The sequence below is a fragment of the Pleurodeles waltl genome, chromosome 6 (genome assembly GCF_031143425.1).
Source record: "Pleurodeles waltl isolate 20211129_DDA chromosome 6, aPleWal1.hap1.20221129, whole genome shotgun sequence".
NCBI lineage: Eukaryota > Metazoa > Chordata > Amphibia > Caudata > Salamandridae > Pleurodeles > Pleurodeles waltl.
Window position 1 is genome coordinate 839,493,957 of NC_090445.1, and position 23,490 is coordinate 839,517,446.

Genomic DNA, 23,490 nt, shown 5'->3' on the forward strand with positions numbered 1-23,490 from the left:
CTCAGACACCCTCTCTGGCCAACAGCAGGCTGATTGTAGGAGAGTCCTACAACAGTTTCCTGAGCTTTTCTCCCTAACCCCTGGTCAGACACACCTGTATACCCATGATGTGGACACAGGAGACAGCATGCCTGTCAAGAACAAAATCTTCAGACAGTCTGACCATGTTAAGGAAAGCATCAAGGTGGAAGTCCACAAGATGCTGGAATTGGGAGTGATTGAGCGCTCTGACAGCCCCTGGGCTAGCCCAGTGGTCTTAGTCCCCAAACCTCACACCAAAGATGGGAAGAAAGAAATGAGGTTTTGTGTGGACTACAGAGGGCTCAACTCTGTCACCAAGACAGATGCCCATCCCATTCCAAGAGCTGATGAGCTCATTGATAAATTAGGTGCTGCCAAATTCCTAAGTACCTTTGACTTGACAGCAGGGTACTGGCAAATAAAAATGGCACCTGGAGCAAAAGAAAAGACAGCATTCTCCACACCTGATGGGCATTATCAGTTTACTGTTATGCCCTTTGGTTTAAAGAATGCCCCTGCCACCTTCCAAAGGTTGGTGAATCAAGTCCTTGCTGGCTTGGAGTCCTTTAGCACAGCTTATCTTGATGATATTGCTGTCTTTAGCTCCACCTGGCAGGATCACCTGGTCCACCTGAAGAAGGTTTTGAAGGCTCTGCAATCTGCAGGCCTCTCTATCAAGGCATCCAAATGCCAGATAGGGCAGGGAACTGTGGTTTACTTGGGCCACCTCGTAGGTGGAGGCCAAGTTCAGCCACTCCAACCCAAGATCCAGACTATTCTGGACTGGGTAGCTCCAAAAACCCAGACTCAAGTCAGGGCATTCCTTGGCTTGACTGGGTATTACAGGAGGTTTGTGTAGGGATATGGATCCATTGTGACAGCCCTCACTGAACTCACCTCCAAGAAAATGCCCAAGAAAGTGAACTGGACTGTGGAATGCCAACAGGCCTTTGACACCCTGAAACAAGCAATGTGCTCAGCACCAGTTCTCAAAGCTCCAGATTATTCTAAGCAGTTCATTGTGCAGACTGATGCCTCTGAACATGGGATAGGGGCAGTTTTGTCCCAAACAAATGATGATGGCCTTGACCAGCCTGTTGCTTTCATTAGCAGGAGGTTACTCCCCAGGGAGCAGCGTTGGAGTGCCATTGAGAGGGAGGCCTTTGCTGTGGTTTGGTCCCTGAAGAAGCTGAGACCATACCTCTTTGGGACTCACTTCCTAGTTCAAACCGACCACAGACCTCTCAAATGGCTGATGCAAATGAAAGGTGAAAATCCTAAACTGTTGAGGTGGTCCATCTCCCTACAGGGAATGGACTTTATAGTGGAACACAGACCTGGGACTGCCCATGCCAATGCAGATGGCCTTTCCAGGTTCTTCCACTTAGAAAATGAAGACTCTCTTGGGAAAGGTTAGTCTCATCCTCTTTCGTTTGGGGGGGGGTTGTGTAAGGAAATGCCTCCTTGGCATGGTTGCCCCCTGACTTTTTGCCTTTGCTGATGCTATGTTTACAATTGAAAGTGTGCTGAGGCCTGCTAACCAGGCCCCAGCACCAGTGTTCTTTCCCTAACCTGTACTTTTGTATCCACAATTGGCAGACCCTGGCATCCAGATAAGTCCCTTGTAACTGGTACTTCTAGTACCAAGGGCCCTGATGCCAAGGAAGGTCTCTAAGGGCTGCAGCATGTCTTATGCCACCCTGGAGACCCCTCACTCAGCACAGACACACTGCTTGCCAGCTTGTGTGTGCTAGTGAGGACAAAACGAGTAAGTCGACATGGCACTCCCCTCAGGGTGCCATGCCAGCCTCTCACTGCCTATGCAGTATAGGTAAGACACCCCTCTAGCAGGCCTTACAGCCCTAAGGCAGGGTGCACTATACCATAGGTGAGGGTACCAGTGCATGAGCATGGTACCCCTACAGTGTCTAAACAAAACCTTAGACATTGTAAGTGCAGGGTAGCCATAAGAGTATATGGTCTGGGAGTCTGTCAAACACGAACTCCACAGCACCATAATGGCTACACTGAAAACTGGGAAGTTTGGTATCAAACTTCTCAGCACAATAAATGCACACTGATGCCAGTGTACATTTTATTGTAAAATACACCACAGAGGGCACCTTAGAGGTGCCCCCTGAAACTTAACCGACTGTCTGTGTAGGCTGACTAGTTCCAGCAGCCTGCCACACTAGAGACATGTTGCTGGCCCCATGGGGAGAGTGCCTTTGTCACTCTGAGGCCAGTAACAAAGCCTGCACTGGGTGGAGATGCTAACACCTCCCCCAGGCAGGAGCTGTAACACCTGGCGGTGAGCCTCAAAGGCTCACCCCTTTGTCACAGCCCAGCAGGGCACTCCAGCTTAGTGGAGTTGCCCGCCCCCTCCGGCCACGGCCCCCCCTTTTGGCGGCAAGGCTGGAGGGAACAAAGAAAGCAACAAGGAGGAGTCACTGGCCAGTCAGGACAGCCCCTAAGGTGTCCTGAGCTGAGGTGACTCTAACTTTTAGAAATCCTCCATCTTGCAGATGGAGGATTCCCCCAATAGGGTTAGGATTGTGACCCCCTCCCCTTGGGAGGAGGCACAAAGAGGGTGTACCCACCCTCAGGGCTAGTAGCCATTGGCTACTAACCCCCCAGACCTAAACACGCCCTTAAATTTAGTATTTAAGGGCTACCCTGAACCCTAGAAAATCAGATTCCTGCAACTACAAGAAGAAGGACTGCCTAGCTGAAAACCCCTGCAGAGGAAGACCAGAAGACGACAACTGCCTTGGCCCCAGAAACTCACCGGCCTGTCTCCTGCCTTCCAAAGATCCTGCTCCAGCGACGCCTTCCAAAGGGACCAGCGACCTCGACATCCTCTGAGGACTGCCCCTGCTTCGAAAAGACAAGAAACTCCCGAGGACAGCGGACCTGCTCCAAGAAAAGCTGCAACTTTGTTTCCAGCAGCTTTAAAGAACCCTGCAAGCTCCCCGCAAGAAGCGTGAGACTTGCAACACTGCACCCGGCGACCCCGACTCGGCTGGTGGCGATCCAACACCTCAGGAGGGACCCCAGGACTACTCTAAGACTGTGAGTACAAAAACCTGTCCCCCCTGAGCCCCCACAGCGCCGCCTGCAGAGGGAATCCCGAGGCTTCCCCTGACCGCGACTCTTTGAATCCTAAGTCCCGACACCTGGGAGAGACCCTGCACCCGCAGCCCCCAGGACCTGAAGGACCGGACTTTCACTGGAGGAGTGACCCCCAGGAGTCCCTCTCCCTTGACCAAGTGGAGGTTTCCCCGAGGAACCCCCCCCTTGCCTGCCTGCAGCGCTGAAGAGATCCCTAGATCTCCCATTGACTTCCAGTACAAACCCGACGCTTGTTTCTACACTGCACCCGGCCGCCCCCGCGCCGCTGAGGGTGAGATTTCTGTGTGGACTTGTGTCCCCCCCGGTGCCCTACAAAACCCCCCTGGTCTGCCCTCCGAAGACGCGGGTACTTACCTGCAAGCAGACCGGAACCGGGGCACCCCCTTCTCTCCATTCTAGCCTATGCGTTTTGGGCACCACTTTGAACTCTGCACCTGACCGGCCCTGAGCTGCTGGTGTGGTGACTTTGGGGTTGCTCTGAACCCCCAACGGTGGGCTACCTTGGACCAAGAACTAAGCCCTGTAAGTGTCTTACTTACCTGGTTAACCTAACAAATACTTACCTCCCCTAGGAACTGTGAAAATTGCACTGTGTCCACTTTTAAAACAGCTATTTGTGAATAACTTGAAAAGTATACATGCAATTTTGATGATTTGAAGTTCCTAAAGTACTTACCTGCAATACCTTTCGAATGAGATATTACATGTAGAATTTGAACCTGTGGTTCTTAAAATAAACTAAGAAAAGATATTTTTCTATATAAAAACCTATTGGCTGGATTTGTTTCTGAGTGTGTGTACCTCATTTATTGTCTATGTGTATGTACAACAAATGCTTAACACTACTCCTTGGATAAGCCTACTGCTCGACCACACTACCACAAAATAGAGCATTAGTATTATCTATTTTTACCACTATTTTACCTCTAAGGGGAACCCTTGGACTCTGTGCATGCTATTCCTTACTTTGAAATAGCACATACAGAGCCAACTTCCTACACGGGACCTTCTTTGTGCAACAACATATATCCCTGTTCAGAGATACTCTTCAACAAGGTGGATTTGTTGTCCCAAGGACAGCTGGTGGCAAATAAAATGGAAAACCACTTAGTTCTCTGCCATAACTTTTTCATTTGTATCTGTGGTGCTCCATTCATGGTTTAGATGGGGACCCCTATTTTCCTATTTTTTCATATATATATATATCGGCTCCAAAGAGACTTTACCACTCAAGACTGTTGGTGAGTTTTAAGAACCCGCACTCATGGGTTGTGAATCATGCTGTACGACCCCTAAACTTGGTATGCAGAGACCAAAACAGGGAAAACGCTGGCTGGAGGGAAGATAAATATTTGCACAGCGAAAATACATTTTAAAAAGCAAAGCAGGTTGGGCAGTGATTTACCACTGCACATGGATTAGAGGTAGAGGGCACTTTCTGACTTGTACTTAAAAATGGGGAGGGAGAGGAGACCGGCTCAGCGGCATACACTGCCCTCTTGGGCCACAAAGCAGAAATTATCTTACCTTATAAAGTCTCCCCGAACATGCTCCTCTATCGCTTCTCAACTCTCCCTTGCGAATCACATCGATCTCAGACTCCCTAAAAAACGTGTGTATATTTAAATATATATACATATATATGCTGATGGTGCTTATAATCTATTAGAAAGCTTTCGCTGTGCCAGCTTGTACACCCATGTGATACTGATTTTGTGGCAGCCATCCTACTATGGACTAGTTGTTTATCATTCTTACGCATAAATAAATAGTGTTTTCTGCACATACATACTGAATAAAGGCTAGAGTGTTTCCTGTACTGTTATACTGTTCCGGTGGTCACAAAACACTGCGGCAGGATGTTGATTCGATTTGAATAACAGGTTATCCCTAAAGCAGCTGCCATCTTTGAATAAACTCAATAAATATTGTTTCTATAGGATCTTCACAAGTCCTTTTAATTGACAAAGTAACCCTACAACTTTCATATGTAAATTAATGGATCCTAGGGGTATGAACTGGTCGTGTCAGTGTAAATGATTCACCAGTGAGCCACCTTACGTGTGCTCCGAACTGTATGTGGGATTGGCTGCCATCTCAGAATGTTCTAGTCTGAATCCAACCTCAATATAAAATATTGACTTAAGTTCTTTTTATTGAGGGGTCCCCTGCATTTCTCCATTGAGAATTGCAAGATAATCCACCAATAATCAATGATTTGTTTTTAGAGGGCTAAAAATCACAGTCTACATCATAATGGATACCTTTGGATTCTTAATACCGGGGGCTCCCCTGCATTTCTTATTTGAGAATGCGAGGATAATCAGTGATTAGGGTGGTCACCGCCCAACCAGCATTATTTCTTAAAATGTATCTTAAGGGGAGTGTATAGTTCTCCAGTATTGAATCTTTCATAGATTCACATGCTTTAATCATTCCCCGTCGTCGAGGTGGGATTCCCCGGTACCATAGCAAGTAGTGTACATTATACTAATAGGCTTTAAAAAAGGAATGCAAAGTTCTATTTACAGCCTATCTGTCCTTTCTTAAAAAAAGGACCAAAGTTATGCATTGACCAATCAGGTGACCGTACCCTCTAGAACCCTCACCACAGATGCTCCAGTTCCTCAGATTTTCTACTGCACGTCAGGTGATGGGAGTCTCCTTGAGCTCTGCTCAGATTTCTCTTCACAACAACTAAATTCAACTGAATACTTCTCAGGTCAGCTTTAAATTTCATTTTATTACAGCCTGGTGCACTCTAACTATGTCAGTACCTCCAAGAAAGGGCCTGTTTAAGCCATGTAACTCCTATAGCAAAGAGACTTTACTCAGAAAACTCTCACTGGGAGTGTATTTATTGTCTCTATCCAGAGCATAAGGTTGTAGATTGCAAAATCTGTAGAACTTTCTCACAGAAAACCCTAAAAGACAGAGAAGGAAGACTCCCCTTGTGGTTACAAAGGTGGAAATTTCAGTCTTTGAGGAAGAGAGTGAAGACTTTTCACAGACTGAAAAATCCCACGAGAGAAAGTCCTCTGGGTGGGGAGCCTTCAGAGCCCCACAAAAAAGCTCTTAAAAAATCTAATGGAAAGGAGATGGTGCCACATAAGAGAGTCTTTCTCAAATGTCTCTTCTGAGCCTTCAACACCATCTAATAAAGAGGTTTATGTCAAGAAAGTGTTAAAATCACTTCCTTTAACATCAGGAATGACTTCTGATAAATAAATTTAAATGTCATCACTGTCGGCAACAGTCTAGTCGACGATATCGTCGATAACACTGACCACCATAACGTCTACGTTCACAACAGCGGCATTGCCTATGATCAGATCCTCACCACCTCTGGTGTCGAATACCATTGTATCCTGCAGGATTACGATGACGAAGATGGCAAAAACCGCTACAGTCAACGGGCTCGTCGACGAGCAGTACGGCAACTAAGAAAACATCACTGTTGGTGACACTACCATCTACAACCCCATCGTCGACAACTCCACCTTCCAAAAAGCTGCCTTTGACGAAGCCACCATCGACGAAGCCATCGTCAGCGATAGTGTTATCACCGTCGACGAGGGTGCCAACAACAGCCACATCGTCTGACGCCCTTGATGCCTGATACACGCCTGTCTCTGTCTACTTGACCTTCAGACCAACTGTTATGTCCAAGACACACCTCACTAATTACAATCACCCTATTTCCACTGCATCATCTGTTAGATGACGATTCGGACGATGAAGGACTTTTTGGGGTAGCACATAGCCCCCTCCCAATTACATGTTAAATACCAGGATGATGATCAAGACAATGACCAGTACTATCATCACAATGCTTACATGAATGAGAACCTACAACAGAGCTACCAGCCCAGCTCACCACATAAACTACAGGTCCAAACAGTCTAGCTGCCTCAGGACTTAATAATTAATCTGCAGGCAATGCTGCAAGACTACTACAAACAATTTCCTGAACCTGCGCAATCTACACCTCCATCGCAGTTTCAAACTCTAGCGTGATCGCCGCAATTGCCACCTACTTGCCCTACTACGCTATCCTTTTCATGGCCTCCACTATCTACAATGCCATTAACAGGCCCACCCACAAACAACCAAGATACATCAGAGAATGAACAAGAAGACCAATAGAAATAAGAGACCAAGCCTCCGTGGTTTCAGAGTGGGACAACTTTGTCATATGGGCACCATCACCACCACTACCGCCTCCTGTTGATTCACCACCAGATGAAATTGGTGGTTTTCATAGCATCATGGAACGCACAGCAAAAAGGCTTCAATTATCTCTCACCTCTAAAAAGACAGACTGTTTATTTGATCTTAAGGAACCCAGGGAGAAGTAATTGAACCAATACCCATAATAGATTTAGGCCCATATTTATACTTTTTGACGCTAAACTGCGCTAACGCAGTTTAGCGTCAAAAAATTTAGCGCCGTCTAACGCCATTCTGAAGCGCCATGCGGGCGCCGTATTTATTGAATGGCGTTAGCCGGCGCTAGCAGACCGGCGCTGCCTGGTGTGCGTGGAAAAAAACCACGTAGACCAGACAGCGCCGGCGTAGGGGGAAAATGGCGTATGGGCGTCTTAAAATGGGGCAAGTCAGGTTGCGTCTCAAAAATCGTCGTAACCCGACTTGCGCCATTTTTTTTCGACGCCCATCCCCAGTCAACATGACTCCTATCATTGTAAAGATAGGAGTCATGCCCCCTTGCCCAATGGCCATGCCCAGGGGACTTATGTCCCCTGGGCATGGTCATTGGGCATAGTGGCATGTAGGGGGGCACAAATCAGGCCCCCCTATGCCACAAAAAAAAAAAAAAAAAATACTTACCTGAACTTACCTTAATGTCCATGGGATGGGTCCCTCCGTCCTTGGGTGTCCTCCTGGGGTGGGCAAGGGTGGCAGGGGGGGGTCCCTGGGGGCAGGGGAGGGCACTCTGGGCTCATTTTGAGCCCACTTGTCCCTTAACGCCATCCCTGACCCAGGCGTTAAAAAGCGGCGCAAATGCGCCGTTTTTGGCCACGCCCACTCCCGGGCGTCTCTTTTGCCCGGGAGTATAAATACCACGTAAAGGCCTGGGAGTCATTTTTTAAGACGGGAACGCCTCCCTTGCATATCATTAACGCAAGGAAGGGGTTCACGCTAAAAAATGACGCACACTCCGGGCACTTTGGCGCCCGAAGCGTCTAACGCCAGAGTATAAATATGGCGTTAGTTGGCGTTAGTTCTGCGTCGAATTTGCGTCGAAAAAAACGACGCAAATTCGGCGCAACCAGAGTATAAATACGGCCCTTAATCTGGCAAAAGGGTAGTCATAGTATGAAAAATCTAGCCACCATCTCAGCAGTCATTTCAGTACTAGATAAAAAATACAAAGTACTAGACAATGCACCAGCATGTTTAATTGGACAGCTGAGACCAGACTGGTATAAGTCAAACGGCCGAGAAGCGTTCCAAAAATCTGTCGGCGCCCATTACAACACCACCAGATAGGGACAGACGCTGCCTTGATTCTATCGGGACACGATTCTCGAGTATGGCAGAGCTTACAGTTCGCACAGCTAATTCTCTTGTGATTCTCGCAAGGTTCGACAGACAGATGTGGTGGGATATGTCACAATACATATATCTCCTAGAATATTGTAAAGAGGAGGCCAGAAAGATTTTCTAAGAAAGTGAAAGAGCATCTGCAGAGATAATAGACTGTGCTTGACATCTCCACGACAGGTTTTCGGCAGCTGGCAGGAGCAGCTGTGCTCAGAAGACAAGCCTGGCTAAAAGCCACAAACTTTAGGCCAGAGGTGAAAAGCAAAATTTTGGACATGCTCTGACGGCAAGTCATTCGGAAAGCATATAGATGACGCCTTGCAAGCTGTTAAAACTGATACTGACACAGCCAAATCATTAGGTATGTTGCAATCGAAGAGGCAGCCTTTTCGAGGAGCCAGAGGCAGGAGTTAACTTTTCCTTTTTGGGAAGGTTTTCAGCTTTTTAGGCAGCAATATCAGCACTAGAAAGTGCAATCCCGTTCTCACTACACCCAGCAGTATAGACAACTATCTGCTGCAGCCTACAACCAACCAACTAGGGGAAAACAACCCACCAGAGGTCGAGACCCTTCAGGAAAACAATGGCTTAACACCAGCGCAGCCTACCCACATTCCTAATCGATGTACAGATTAGGAGCAAATTTCCCAATTTTTACACCAATGGGCTACTATAAAAATGGACAAATGGGTCCTTGATGTCATAACTCGATGGCATGGCCTTGAATTTATCAACAAACCACTGAATCGCCCTCCCAGGGGTCCACCCCTCCACGCCTAAAACAGCTACTGAAAGAAATTTCTCTCATGATAACAAAAGGAGCAAGACAAAGAGTGCCATATATTCAAAAGGAAATGGGCTTTTATTCCAGTTTCTTTCTGATCAGGAAAAAAATCATGAGATTGGCATCCCATATTAGATCTTCGTAAACTGAACAAATATCTGTCTTTTTGAAAAGTCACCATACCAGGACATTTTGCACCTTGTAAAGCATGAAGACTGTATGACATCTATCGACCTCAAAGATGCATATTTACACATACTCATTCATCCCAATCATCGAAGTTACTTGCTCCCTTTTGGTTTAAAATCATCCCCTCGAATATCTACAAAAATGCTAGCCCCAGTGGCTGCATATCTAAGACAAAAAGGAGTTTAAGTATCCCCATACTTGAACGATTGGTTGATCAAGGCACCATCACAACAAACAAACACAGAGCACACAAACATGTCTCGAGTTGTTCGAGAAGTTGGGTCACACAACGAATCTTCAGAAGTCCTCCCTTATTCTGAAAACAGAAATAACCTTGCTAGGTGCAGTTATCAACACCAATACAGATAAAGCAACTGCCTCATTGGACAGACAGATACAAATACAACAATTGGCCCACAAACTTATCAAAAAGTCCATTTTAGTTGAGATATACAAATCGCTCCTAGCAAGGCTATCTTCTTCTGTCCCTCTAATTCCAAAATGTAGACTTCACCTGAAGCCACTGCAAGAAGAGTTAGACAAGCAGAGGAAACAGTCTCAGGGCTCCTTCGACATCATACAAATAACTCTCGTGATGAGAGCCTCCAAACAGTGGTGGACGCAGAAGAAGAATGTGGCAGAAGGTCTAACATGTCTGTTCCCATTAACGACTATGAAATAACAACAGATTTGTCCCTACAAGGCTGGGACGCTCCCCTACAGGATCTTTCCATCAGCGGAAAATGGGGCAATCCCGACAAGAAAATGCACATCAACTATCTCAAACTCAAAGCCTTAGCTCTAGTGCTCCATTTGTTCCTTCCCAGAAGTGCTGGATCATTTGTGCTCATCAGAACCAACAGCACCTCCGGCAGGCCACAATCGGAAGATGGATTGCAGAAACCATTCAATTCTGCTGTGGAAGAGCAGGGAAACCATTGACTAATAGAGTGAAAGGTCACTCTACAAGAGCTGAATCTACATCAACAGCTCTATTTGCGGGTGTGTTGATCCAGCAGATCTGCAGAGCAGCAACATGGTTTAACAGCCACACCTTAATGCAACACTGTTGCCTGGATAAAGTTGATAAATTGGATGCAGCAGTTGGGCAAGCAGTTTTGCACCATCTATTCCAATAAGGTGAGCCATGCTATCATTTATCTACCACCATCCCCTTGTGATGTATATGTATATAATTGGTAATTCTGAACTGATGAATACTCTGATTCAAGCATGTGAATCTATGAAAGATTCATTACAGGAGAGGAAAATAATGTACTTACCTGTTGCTGTAGTTCTGCAGTATTGTAATCTTTCATAGATTCCTATGCGACCCACCCTCCTCCTTGTTAGAGGCTCCCATTTATTGTGCCTCCAGTAATAACTCACCTTTGTGCATGAACATCTGAGGTACTGGAGACACTGTGGTGAGGGTTGTAGAGGGTGCTTTCCCCTGATTGACCAATGCATAACTTTGGTCTATTTTTAAGAAAAGACATAGAAAGGCTGTTAAAGTGAACTTTGCAGTCCTTTTTTAAAGCCTATCCGTATAATGTGCACTACTTGTTATGGTTCCAGGTACTCCCACCTCGACAACGGGGAATGATTCAAGTGAATCTATGAAAGATTACAATACTGGAGAACTACAGTTACAGGTAAATAACTTAGTTTCTTATCTTCCCTTTGGCCAGCATTTCCTTGTTTTAGTCTCTACATAACAAGGGCCCAACAGTGCGAGTCACAAACCATGTGTGCGGGTTCTTAAAACTTGCTGATTAGTCTTGAGTGGTGAGGTCTCTTAGGTCATATATATATATATATATATATATATATATGTATATATATATATATATATATATATATATATATTTAAAGTAATAAACTAAAGAAAAGCAACATAAGGGCCCCATCAAACCCCAGATCATAGCCCCATAGATACAAATAGAAATAATTATGGTGGAGAACTAAATGTTTTTCGTTTGTTTTCCACCTGCCCGTCCATGGGACCATAAATCCACCTCTTTGAAGAGAGAATATATATTGTTGCACAAAGGATGTCCCGCCTACAGGATCTGCCTCCCCAGTAACCATTTAAGTATAGTACGTATATAGCAGGTATTTATTTTCACCCTGTGCTTCGCTGCTTTCTGCAATTCATAATAGTTACCTTCCTTAGTTTATCTCTTCCCTTGATATCTAGATAGTGTGAAGGTGGTACCTCCGCTCTAAGAATGCATTTCTCCTCATTCCTTTGTCAAAACTTGAAATCCGTACTCCAAAATGATTTATCAGTATTATTTGTGTTCTCTCTTCCATCATCCACTTCTGTGGTGACATATTATCTGATGGTGGTAGGCAATACACCCTACCAGACACCACGGTGCAAAAGGCCTTGATGGTCTTGAGTATACACTGTTGGTCTGTTGGAAAGATGGGATACCAAAATTTGGGTGTATCAGTACACAGTGAACGATGATGAGGTTAATGGTATCTTCACTGCACCGGAGCTTTGTTTTATTTGTATGTTCATCTATATAGACGGGCAATGTGTGGCTCGGTGGGATATTTTATTGTGTTCCTGCAGGTTCTGGAAACCTTTTTCTTGAGGTCCTAATTATATGTGCATTCCTAGTGAAGGCTGTTTATGCCGAAACGTGCATTGACCAACAATACAGTTTGCCACAGACTTTGAGAAAAATAGTGAGACAATCTGAAACTAAACTGAATTAAACAGTGTGAAAAAGAAACAAAGTGAACTTTCCGAAACAAAAATGAAACAAGGAGTGTGGAAATTGAGTAACAACTGATCATACCTACAGGAGTGTATATTTTGGCATTGTGCATTACGATGCGATTAGTTGCTTTGGAAGTTCCTTAAGACCCGTCATAATGTGTGAAGGAAGATCTTAATGACTGATTGTAAGAGAAGGAAGAAAGGTGTTTAGTCTGTGTGGGTTTGAATGAAAAACAAGGCTGCTGTGTGTTTTAAGTATTGCAATTTAGTTTGAAATGTAATACTAGGAACGAAGTAGTGCCTATGAACAAAACTGAATAACAAGGAAAAGTAATAGTTAATTTTATATTGTGCAGTAAATATAATTAATTTTTTATATGTTGGAGAAGTTTCCAGAAAATAGAAAGAAGAAGATAGACCATCTCTATTTAATCTCTGCTTTTACTAGTCAATTGAATTTCCTCTTTTTAAGAGTTTGCAAACTAAGTTATGTAGGGAGATATTGTTTTGTTCCTCTCATGGGTTTGATCCCTTCTTCCTTGGGAGGTTTTAAGAGAGACAAGTAAGGATATGTAGACAAAAGGTGAAGAATTAAATCCAAACTTATGTAATTTTAATACTGCTTTCCAATAATTACTAAATGTGCTTTTGTGTTTCTATTTCTAGTGTATGAGGCAGGAAAGGCTGCCACCTCTGGAGTTCCCAGTATTTATGCTCCTAGCGTATATGCTCCTTCAGTTTATTCCCATCCAAACCAGGTCCAGATGGCACCTCCTGGACCACTAATTCCAATGGGTCCTGTACAGTCTGTTTACAATGGATATTCTGTTGACTATGATGCAGCGAGCTCTGGTAAGTCATAATTTAGGACAAATCACCCAATCGTTTGAGGAATGTGAAATGTCTTGACGTTCTGTGATAAGGCTCAGATGTGGTAAAGACACATAGTCATGAAAATGTCTGAAGACAAAAGTAAGTGGAGAACTGAGTAACCCCTAAATTCGTTTATGTATTTGAGGAGCTTTGCTTTAATGTAAACCGGTACCTAGTTGTACGTTTTTTGTAATTGTAATATTCCATAGCAGTAAATGCTGAGGTGCATGGTTGGAGATTATTAGAGCAATATCTTTGAGAAGCAACTACTTTTGGAAAACAATGAAGAAGTTCAACCAAGAAGAAATTATGAAATGTTAGTAACTGAAGCTATAACCTTCCTTGTATTACTCGTTTCCTGTTGCCCATTTCTTTGAAGCAGTGTGTGTCTTGACTGAGAACTGTGACTTAGAAGTTTATGATGTGAGATGGTCAATGCAGGGAGGATCACAGAGTGTTCTTTTGTAACACTTACCTATTGGCTCCTTTGTTCTGACAGTCGGAATATGTGCTGCAGTCCTTTCATGAAACACATTTATGCTGAATATTATTTTTTTGTATGGTGCTGAACTTGACCATGCGTTTTTAGTTTAAAATCACTGCTTCAGCCGGATTTGGCAGTATTTTACACACCCCAAAGCTGCAAACGTTTGGTCTAGTGTCTGTATTTTATCTTTTTCAGAGGATGTGTATGTTTTCTGTGGCGCCATCTGTTTAGATCCTTATAGCATCATTTAACAATAGTTTGTAAAGTTCTAGAGCCAGAAACCCTCCAGGATGAGTAGGTATCTGTATTTTGTGCAAAACTAGGGCTAGCACGGGCTTTAAACCTATGCGTGATTACATAAACCTGACTGTAGTATCCAAAGAATTTAAATTCTTTCCCATCATTATTTTGCTAGGTTCTGTGGAGGAGGCACGTGAAGCTCCTCTACAAGTTTTGCTTTTCAACAGGCTTCAACATCTGTCACAACCAGTCCTTGAAAGTCACGCCATTATCCTGGCATTTTGATATATCTTGTGTTAGTGCATTGGGGTCTCCAAGAAAAAAGTACTTAAGGATCAGGCAGTGAATGAGTTAAACAATTAAAAGGATTAAATAATTACGTTGAAAACCGAAATGAGATGCATGTTGTACATTTAAATGCAGTCTATGCTTAATAAAGAGAAATGTGAAAACATTTATTAATAAAAAAGCACAATTTGAAGTGATTGAAACTAAGGTGTAGTCCATAATTAAATTTTGGTTAATACTCAAACCTCAAATTTCTGCTTGTATCTGAGATGTCAGAACATTATTTTCCAAAGAGAAATATTTCCTATCAAAAGACCTTTCCTGGTTTTTTGTTTTTTTTTCCCCATTAACGCCAGATTATCCTCTTAAACAAAGAATTAGGCTGAAAAGCCATTTAAAATCTTTTAAGTGGTAAAACTGTAGATAATGGTGTACCTTATGTCTCGGTTGTTATTAGTTTGTAGCTCTAGAGGCTCTTAATGCAGTGCCTTCGTCAGTTAACTCCTGCACACCTTTCCATTCTCTATAGCACACATTTCTGAACACTCATTTGTCCTTTAACTCTGATTTATTTATTTTGTATTTAAAAAAGTTTCAGAAGCTGTGGCTATGTACTGGTTTGCTTTCTAAGATGTGTTTTTCTTTTTCCTAAGGGTACATTGCATTATTCTACTTTTCATCTCTGTACAGCTTCCTTAAGCTTTTACCCACCTTCTAACTCTTTGTTATAAATTTCCCTACTATGATGTGAACAAAGAATGGGTGTAGATAACACTTGTTCCTTTCTTCAGGACTCCTCCGTCTTTTAGGGCAACATTTGTTATGATAGTAATATAGGCCCCTTAACCCCTTCGCTGCCAGGCCTTTCCCCCCCCTCAGGTGCCTGGACTTTTTTTGGCTATTTGGGGCAGGGCGCGCTTAGGCCCTCATAATTTTTGTTCACTTAAGCTACCCACGCCAAATTTGCGTCCTTTTTTTTTTTCCAACATCCGAGGAATTCTAGAGGTACCCAGACGTTGTGGGTTCCCCTGAAGGAGACCAAGAAATTAGCCAAAATCCAGTGAAAATTTCATTTTTTTTAAAAAATACTGGAAAAAAGAGCTGCAGAAGAAGGCTTGTGGGTTTTTCCCCGAAAATGGCATCAACAAAGGGTTTGCTGTGCTAAAATCACCAGCTTCCCAGCTTACAGGAACAGGCAGACTTGAATCAGAAAACCCAATTTTCCAACACAATTTTGGCATTTTACTGTGACATATATCCCATTTTTATGATTTTATTTGTGCTTTCAGCCTCCTTCCAGTCAGTGACAGAATTGGGTGTGAAACCAATGCTGGATCCCAGAATCCTAAACATTTCTGAAAAGTAGACAGAATTCTGAATTCAGCAATGGGTTATTTGTGTAGATCCTGCAAAGGTTTCCTACAGAAAATAACAACTGAAATAAAAAGATATTGAAATTGAGGTAAAAAAACAGCCATTTTTCTCGGTTTTACTCTGTACCTTTTTCCTGCGATGTCAGATTTTTTAAAAACAATGTACTGTTATGTCTGCTGGACTCCTCTGGTTGTGGGGATATTTAGGGTTTGTAGGTTCTTCAAGAACCCTAGGTACCCATAGCCAATAAATGAGCTGCACCTTGCAGTGGGTTTTCATTCTATACCGGGTATACAGCAGTTCATTTGCTGAAATATAAAGAGTGAAAAATTGCTATCAAGAAAACCTTTGTATTTCCAAAATGGGCACAAGATAAGGTGTTGAGGAGCAGTGGTTATTTGCACATCTCTGAATTCCGGGGTGCCCATACTAGCATGTGGATTACAAGGCATTTCTCAAATAGACGTCTTTTTTACACACAGTCTTATATTTGGAAGGAAAAAATGTAGAGAAAGACAAGGGGCAATAACACTTTTTTTGCTATTCTGTGTTCTCCCAAGTCTCCTGATAAAAATGGTACCTCACTTGTGTGAGTAGGCCTAGCGCCCGCGACAGGAAATGCCCCAAAACACAACGTGGACACATCACATTTTCCCAAAGAAATCAGAGGTTTTTTTTGCAAAGTGCCTACCTGTGCATTTTTTTAAACTAGAGACCTAGACTAATCCATGATGGGGTGACTTGTGGGGCTCTCACCAGGTTCTGTTACCCAGAATCCTTTGTATACCTCAACATTTGGCTAAAAAAACACGTTTTCCTCACATTTCGGTGACCGAAAGTTCTGCAATCTGAGGAGCCACAAATTTCCTCCCACTCAGCGTTCCCCCAAGTCTCCCGATAAAAATGAAACCTCACTTGTGTGGGTGGGCCAGATTCCTGCAACAGAAAAAGGCCAATAGCACAGCGAGTTGATAAGCACATCATTTTCTTTTATACATCTTTAGGCTGTCTCTGCTTTGGGGACCCACACAAGTGAGGTGTCATTTTACTTGGGAGACTGAGGGGAACGCTGGGGAGTAGGAATTTTGTGCTGGAGCGGTGATCCTACAAAGACAAATCAGGAAAATATGCTTTTTAAGCAAATTTTGAGGTTTGCAGAGGAGTCTGGGTAAGAAAATGTTGGGAGGTCCACGCAAGCCACACCTCCCTGGACTCATTGGGTGCTAGTTTGCTAGCCCAAAAACATAGGTGCCTCCTACTTCCCAAACACAGGTAGTTTTTTAATATATCATTTTGATGTGTCCACGTACGTCTGTGATGTGCCAAACACTAAAATTGTGAAAAGAAACACACTTTGGTGGGTGAGGGGTCTTTTTCACATAACCTATCAAGTTGGTGGCCTGCTTCATCATCGGGCTCCCACCTGAGACATCTAGCGTGTCACAGGTGTGCTGCGACGCCTGATTACAGTGGAGCAGGTTTTGTCATTTTTACCACACATACTGGTTGGATTTGGCACAAGGGTGAGTGATGGTTCAGTAGATCAAATTTTATTAACAAGAGAATTCACAAAAGTGAAATGTAATGTTAATAACTGAAAGGCCAAAAAACTGAACCAATGACTCACAGCTTGTGAGCTGTAAAGCCGCGTCAAAGCACCAACCGTTTTACAGTCCATTTACACACCTTTCATACATGACATGCACATGGCCATTCACACCGCAGCCACGGGCCCAGCACATTACAAAACTCGCATCGACAGACAGCGGTACTCAAGGGCCCATCACTTACATATGCCCACATGCCTGATACAGCAATCACACTAGCTGATGGGAGTGTGTGGAGTGATGTTTGGCTGGCACCGCCAGCCAAGCGCCACCCCACGATCACAGCCAGCCAAGCGCCACCCCACGCACACCGCCTTCACTTTTATTTTTGTGTATAAACAACAAAGAAACCACTAACTAATTATAAAATAAGTACAAAAATACAAACACAAAAGCTCTAACTATATACATGACAGTAATGCCAACCGTGAAACTGAACATATGACAATATAAAATAGGCAATTAACGCTCGCGGTATTTCCCCAAAAACATTCTTGGTGTGGTAACTCCTGAAACAGCTGGCCACACACAGCCCAGGCTTTGAAGGGCAATTGGGGCAGTACATCCGGCTCTCCCTCCGGATACCTCTTTGGGCACATACTCTACATTTCTTAGTGGGCAAGTCTTTTTTTGGGAGTGGGAGGAATGTGATCTGGAAAGTGGCGATCTTTCAATCTAGCGACATCCTCCACCACTGCTACTCTAGGAACTCTTGCCTGTTCCACCACAATAAGGCTCTCCATCACGGACTGCTGAAATTTAACAAATGTCATCCTTGACTCAAGTGAACAATCCTTGAACACAATAAAAGCATTAAAAGTTGCCAAATGAAATAAATGTAGGGCCAACTTTTGATACCTCACGTAAGACTTAAGAAGAGCAGTTTAAGGTTCCAACTTCTGATCTAATCTGTCAACACCACCCATGTGCCTATTGTAGTCCAAAATGCACGCAGGTTTGCGCACTTCGGCAACCTGACCCCAAACAGTCACAGGGGAAGTACTCTCATCATGGATGGTAGATAGCATGTACACATCCCTCCTGTCTGAAAATTTCAGAGCTAGCAGCTCATTATTCCGCATGGCACTGCACTGTCCCCTCTCAAGTTTTTTTACAGACAAGCTCCCTTGGATAGCCTTTCCGGTTAGAACGGATTGTGCCACTAGCAACAGTGTCCACTGTAAACAACTCCGTGAACAACTGCACTCCAGTGTAGAAATTATCTACGTACAAATGGTGACCTTTGTTAAACAGTCGTCTACCAAGTTCCCACACAATTTTCTCGCTACCTCCAAAAGTGGGCGGACAACCAGGAGGGTCAATAGCGGAATCCCTACCAGTGCAGACCTGGAATTTATACACATATCCTGTACTACTTTCTGACAGCATATACAATTTAGGGCCAGATGTAGCAAAGGTTTTTACCCATTCTGTGTCTATGGGAAAAAGTGGCCCAAAATTCCATACCGTGCCCTCTTATTAGGAATGTAGTGCTTAAAAACTAAATGCCCCTTGAAAAGGCCCAAAGACTCGTCCACACTTATCTCTTTGCCTGAAACCTAGACCTCTGAAAAACGATCTACAAAATGATCAAGGACAGGCCTAATCTTAAAAGGGCAGTCACAATCTGGATGATCTCATGGCAAGGCTAAAGCATTGTCTACATAATGCAGCATACGAAGAAGAAGCAAATAGCGATTACGAGTCGTAGTTGCAGGAAATATAGCTGTTGCCATCAAGGGACTAGTAGACCAATAAGAAGCCAGTGACGGCTTCCTTATCAACCCCATCAAAAAAATCAAACCTAAAACCTTTTTCATCTCTTCCAGATATGTGGGAACCCACTGAGTAGCTCTAAACTGAGGCCTAAGTCTGGCAGCGTTGTCCCTCAAATATTGCTCTGCATACAAATTAGTCTGCTCCACAATCTCTTCCAAAAATACATCGTCCATAAACAAGTGAAAGAAATTGACAGGCAAAAAGTTTAGTTTTCCGTATTGACTCTACACCCTGGGAGACCAGTAAATGCAGGTAACTGTGGCTGCTCTATGTTTGGGGCAATCCAGGTGTCGGGTCTGCTAATGGGAAACCCTTCAGCCCCAGGGTGCTGCACTCTTGGCACATCAATGTCCTCCTCTAAAACAGGACCCTCATCTGCGCTGAGAGTGGCTTCTTCATCAGAGGAGTCCTCTTGGACAGAAAGCTCACTGCCAGAATCTCTCACTTCCTCCTCTGCCTAAGATGTAGAATCAGTCTCATAATCAAGGTCAGAAGACGACTCAAAAAGCAAGTGAGCAGTCACACTGCGGCTAGCCATGATCCTTTATAACAACAAATAGATTGCCAACAACAACCAGGGCTAAAATAAGTAATAAACAATGTGTGTCTTTATCACAAAGAGTTATGTACTAAAAAACGATACTACTCACTTGCCTGAAAAAGCTACTCACCAGCAACTACTCTGCACAGACACAGCAATTACCAATGATATCCCACTAAAAAGAAAAAAGCAAACTAGACATGACGACACAAATATCATTGTGCTCAAATCTTTTTTTTTGTTATCTGTTTATTGTGGTTATCAAATAATATACAGTAGTTACAGTATGTTATAAAGTCAATTCTCCATTCAGTAGCTCCTGTGGGGAACATCTTTTCAGTCATCACTACATTTTGACAAGCCTTGTGTTTGACTTTTTAGGATGACAGACCAACATGAACTGCAAATGAAAAATTAAAGTGAGAACAGGTAGAGGAGAAAGGAATGGTGATTGCTCTCTGTGGATTCGTTTCGGGTCTGTGAGCGACAGGAGAAGTTGCAGTGGCGAAGAAGGAGGAGCTAGGACAACGGGGCGCGAGCCTCAGGGTCCATCAGTCAGGGAGAGGACTGTGAAGGGGAGGGAGGGAGGGAAGGGAGGGACTTGGTTTGCGTGGTTTGCTTTCTGTATCATCCGGATTGTCTTACATTTATTACGACCTGATAGGCAGGTGCTCTGGTGCGACGTCATCAGTTGGCGCCACCACTCCCGGTCCGCAGCCTCGTTTTTTCCACTATTCAGGGGGGCGTGTATCATCTTTTTCTTTCAACTGGTCTACAAAGGAGTTCCGTATGTCCGCTCCGTTAATCACCACTCCTATATCGCGGAGTGTGTTCAGTGTGTGTATCTCCTCAGTAGCCCAGTGTAGTAGGTCTGATATCCAGCGGTGTATGTCTGGGGTGCTAGGTGATTTCCATTGTGTCGCAATAAGTCTTTTGAATACGACAAACGCTAATTCTGCACATCTATGTTTCTGTTTGTCCCTGCCTTGTTTTTTTCGTGTCCTTAGTAGGCAGGATTCGAGTGTTGGGAGAAGAGTGAGCCCCGACCAAGCTGCCGTCTGTTTTGTAATGTCCTGCCCTACACGGAGTATCAGCGGGCAGGTCCACGTCATATGGTAAAAATCCGCTCCTGGGCTGCCGCATCTTGAACTATCTGAGTTGGCTTGCGGGAACATACGTTTTATCCTGGCTGGGGTTAAGTATGTCTGATGTAGATAATTTTAGTTGAGTGTACAGAATGCGAGCGTTCCGTGATACCTCATTGTGCTCAAATCTAAGGACAATTTCACACACAATCCTTCATTTAGTACACCACCTACAAACATGTCATTCATGCATGTTAACAATACTCCTTGGAAGTAAATTGCTTTTACTTACCTAAAACATGCAAACTATGCAAACCGCAGGACGATTACAGCCAAAACCACAAGGATCCCCACAACAAAGGAAGCAAAAGCTTTGAACTAGAACAAAAAGAAGAAATAAACTGTTATAATCACAAATACAAATACTTTGCCAGTTGACAAACACCCCGCCACCACAAGGGGGGCAGAAATGGCCAACAGCTCTGTACCCTGTTTGGGGGTGGGCGACCCTTGCCGAAGGGAGCAAAAGGGGGCACCCCCAGCACAAAAAAAACTAAGGGGAACAAAACAACAAAAAAAAATTCCCTCACGTCTTGGTGGTTTCTGCCCCCTTGGGGGCAGATAGGCCTAAAAGAAATAGCCCGATCAGCCCCCAAGGGGAGCAGAAATGGCCATCAGTAATGTGCCCCCCTTTGGGGAGCGACCCTTGTCAAAGGGGGCACCCCAGCACACAAAAAAACAAAGGGAACCAAATCTCTGATATATCTCGGTGCCTTCTGCCTGGGGGCAGATAGACCTAAAAAAAAATAGGCAGATGGGTAGAAATGGCCATCAGTAACGTGCCCCCTTTGAGGGGGGGGCGACCCTTGCCAAAGGTCTCCCCCCCCCCCCCCCCCACCTACCCCCACCCCCCCAAAAAGACACACACACAGGATCTCTGATGACTAAGTGGACACTGCCCCCATTGGGGGCAGAAACAGCCAATACTAATTTCCCCTCTTTGGGGTGGGTGGGGGGGTGCCCCCAAATACACAAGACACACACACCACACAATCCCTGGGGCCTAGTGGGTTTTGACCTTCCCCCCGTCCATCCCCCCCGTGGGCGAGATCGGACAAAAACATGGCTGATCTCGGGGACATATAACAAAAATATTGCCCCAGGGCACCGACCCATCAGCTTACACTCAAGTTGGAGCACGTTTTAGCTAACCAGTATGTACTCTTTCCCTTCAAGGCTATTGATTATCTAATGGCCTTCGGTGAAGTGACTGCCAGGGAGCTTAGTTTTAAAGCAGCAATTATATGTGCATAAGCATCCATTAAGTTTGAGACTTGTAGTCTGTAGCTCGTTTAAGACCTTTACCATTGGTACTGGGCTCTAAGGAACATCCATTGTGGAGGTATTATACTATCCTTAGTGAAGTCTTGCAAACCAAGGCAGGATTAAAAATAAAACCTAAAGCAGCCCACTTCCTGGTGCAACTTTAGTTTTTGTGGTCAAAAAGCAATATCCTTCTTCATCTATTTATACTAGTCTACCGGATAAGAAGAGTAATATAATAGATGCTGAAAAAGAAACGTTGTGGCACTACCCTCAATAAACAAGCACGACATGGCCATATCTGATTATCTGGAATGGTTGAAAGGCTTCTGTCCTTTATGTTTACCACTGGTTGTGAGGACCACATACTGTCGGCCGCAAGAAAAAACATTTCTCAATATGTTAGCTTGAGAAACTTTTATTTTAAATTTGTGGATTGAAAATCTTTACTGCAAGAACCTGCATCAATCATTTTTCTTTTTGAGGAGAGTGGGAACCAGTGGCACAGTGCTTGGCAAACCAGACACTTTGGTCAGTAGAAATATCTCACTGCCTTTCAAGTTGCAGAACATGTTGAAAGATAATTGTATATTTAACATTATACACTGTGGTCCATGATTCAGAAATGCTTTGACAGTTTGTGCAACGGAAAGCATTAGGCCTGTTTGGTACCCAGTAGTTGAGAATGTCACCATTGTTACTAAAGCAAGTGGCCGAGGAAGCTCCAAATTCTAACGTAACAAAGCATATATTTATGCCATTTTCTAGCAAGGAGGAGGCCCAAAAAATAGATGGTTTAGACCCATCTGCTTCTTAAAAACCATAAACCTACGTTAGGAAGAAGCAATTAGGTATCCTGACCTTGCATCAGTTCAATCCTGATTTACAGCAGGGACACTGCATCTATATAATTCACCACCAAGATACATATTTTCATTGTGATAAACAGTAACATGTGCATCAAATGGGTCAACTAATGCACAACACTTCCTTTTGGAGTAAAGACCACACCACATACACTTTTCAAATGCATGGCTATAGTAGCACCCTACCTTTAGGTAAGAAAGATAAATATGTACCCTTCTCTGGATCAGTTATTCTCAAACAGCAACTTAACACAGGACATGAAGGATTCTCATTTGACCCTTGATATGCTGCACAATCTGTAGTTTTCTGACTGTCCTAGAAAGTTGACTTCCACTGCAATGCAGAGGAAGGAGGGCTGTTTAGAACACAAGGAACGTAAGTTTGTCTTTCAGAAGAGGGGCTTTGTAACATACCTTAAAAAGCCATTCACTTCAGACAAACCTTCACCGTACTCGCATGGACGTCTCATCTCTACTTTGATAATGCTCTGCATTTTCACGGTTCATCATGCATGACTACTTACTTGACCCTACAGAATTGCCTGCCAGACCAGTGACAAGCAAAACCTAGGATGTAACAAAATAGACCTAAATTCCCTTTG

The 23,490-nt window shown here is 43.9% G+C and overlaps 1 protein-coding gene across 4 annotated transcripts in view; it reads left to right on the plus strand.

Moving 5' to 3' along the window:
• Window positions 1–23,490, plus strand: part of LSR (lipolysis stimulated lipoprotein receptor) — a 225,389-nt gene that overhangs the window by 82,860 nt on the left and 119,039 nt on the right. For all 4 annotated transcript variants that reach the window (XM_069239546.1, XM_069239547.1, XM_069239548.1 and 1 more), the window contains one exon: window positions 13,092–13,277. In XM_069239546.1, coding sequence (XP_069095647.1) covers window positions 13,092–13,277 — 186 coding nt within the window. The remainder of the gene's footprint in view (window positions 1–13,091; window positions 13,278–23,490) is intronic.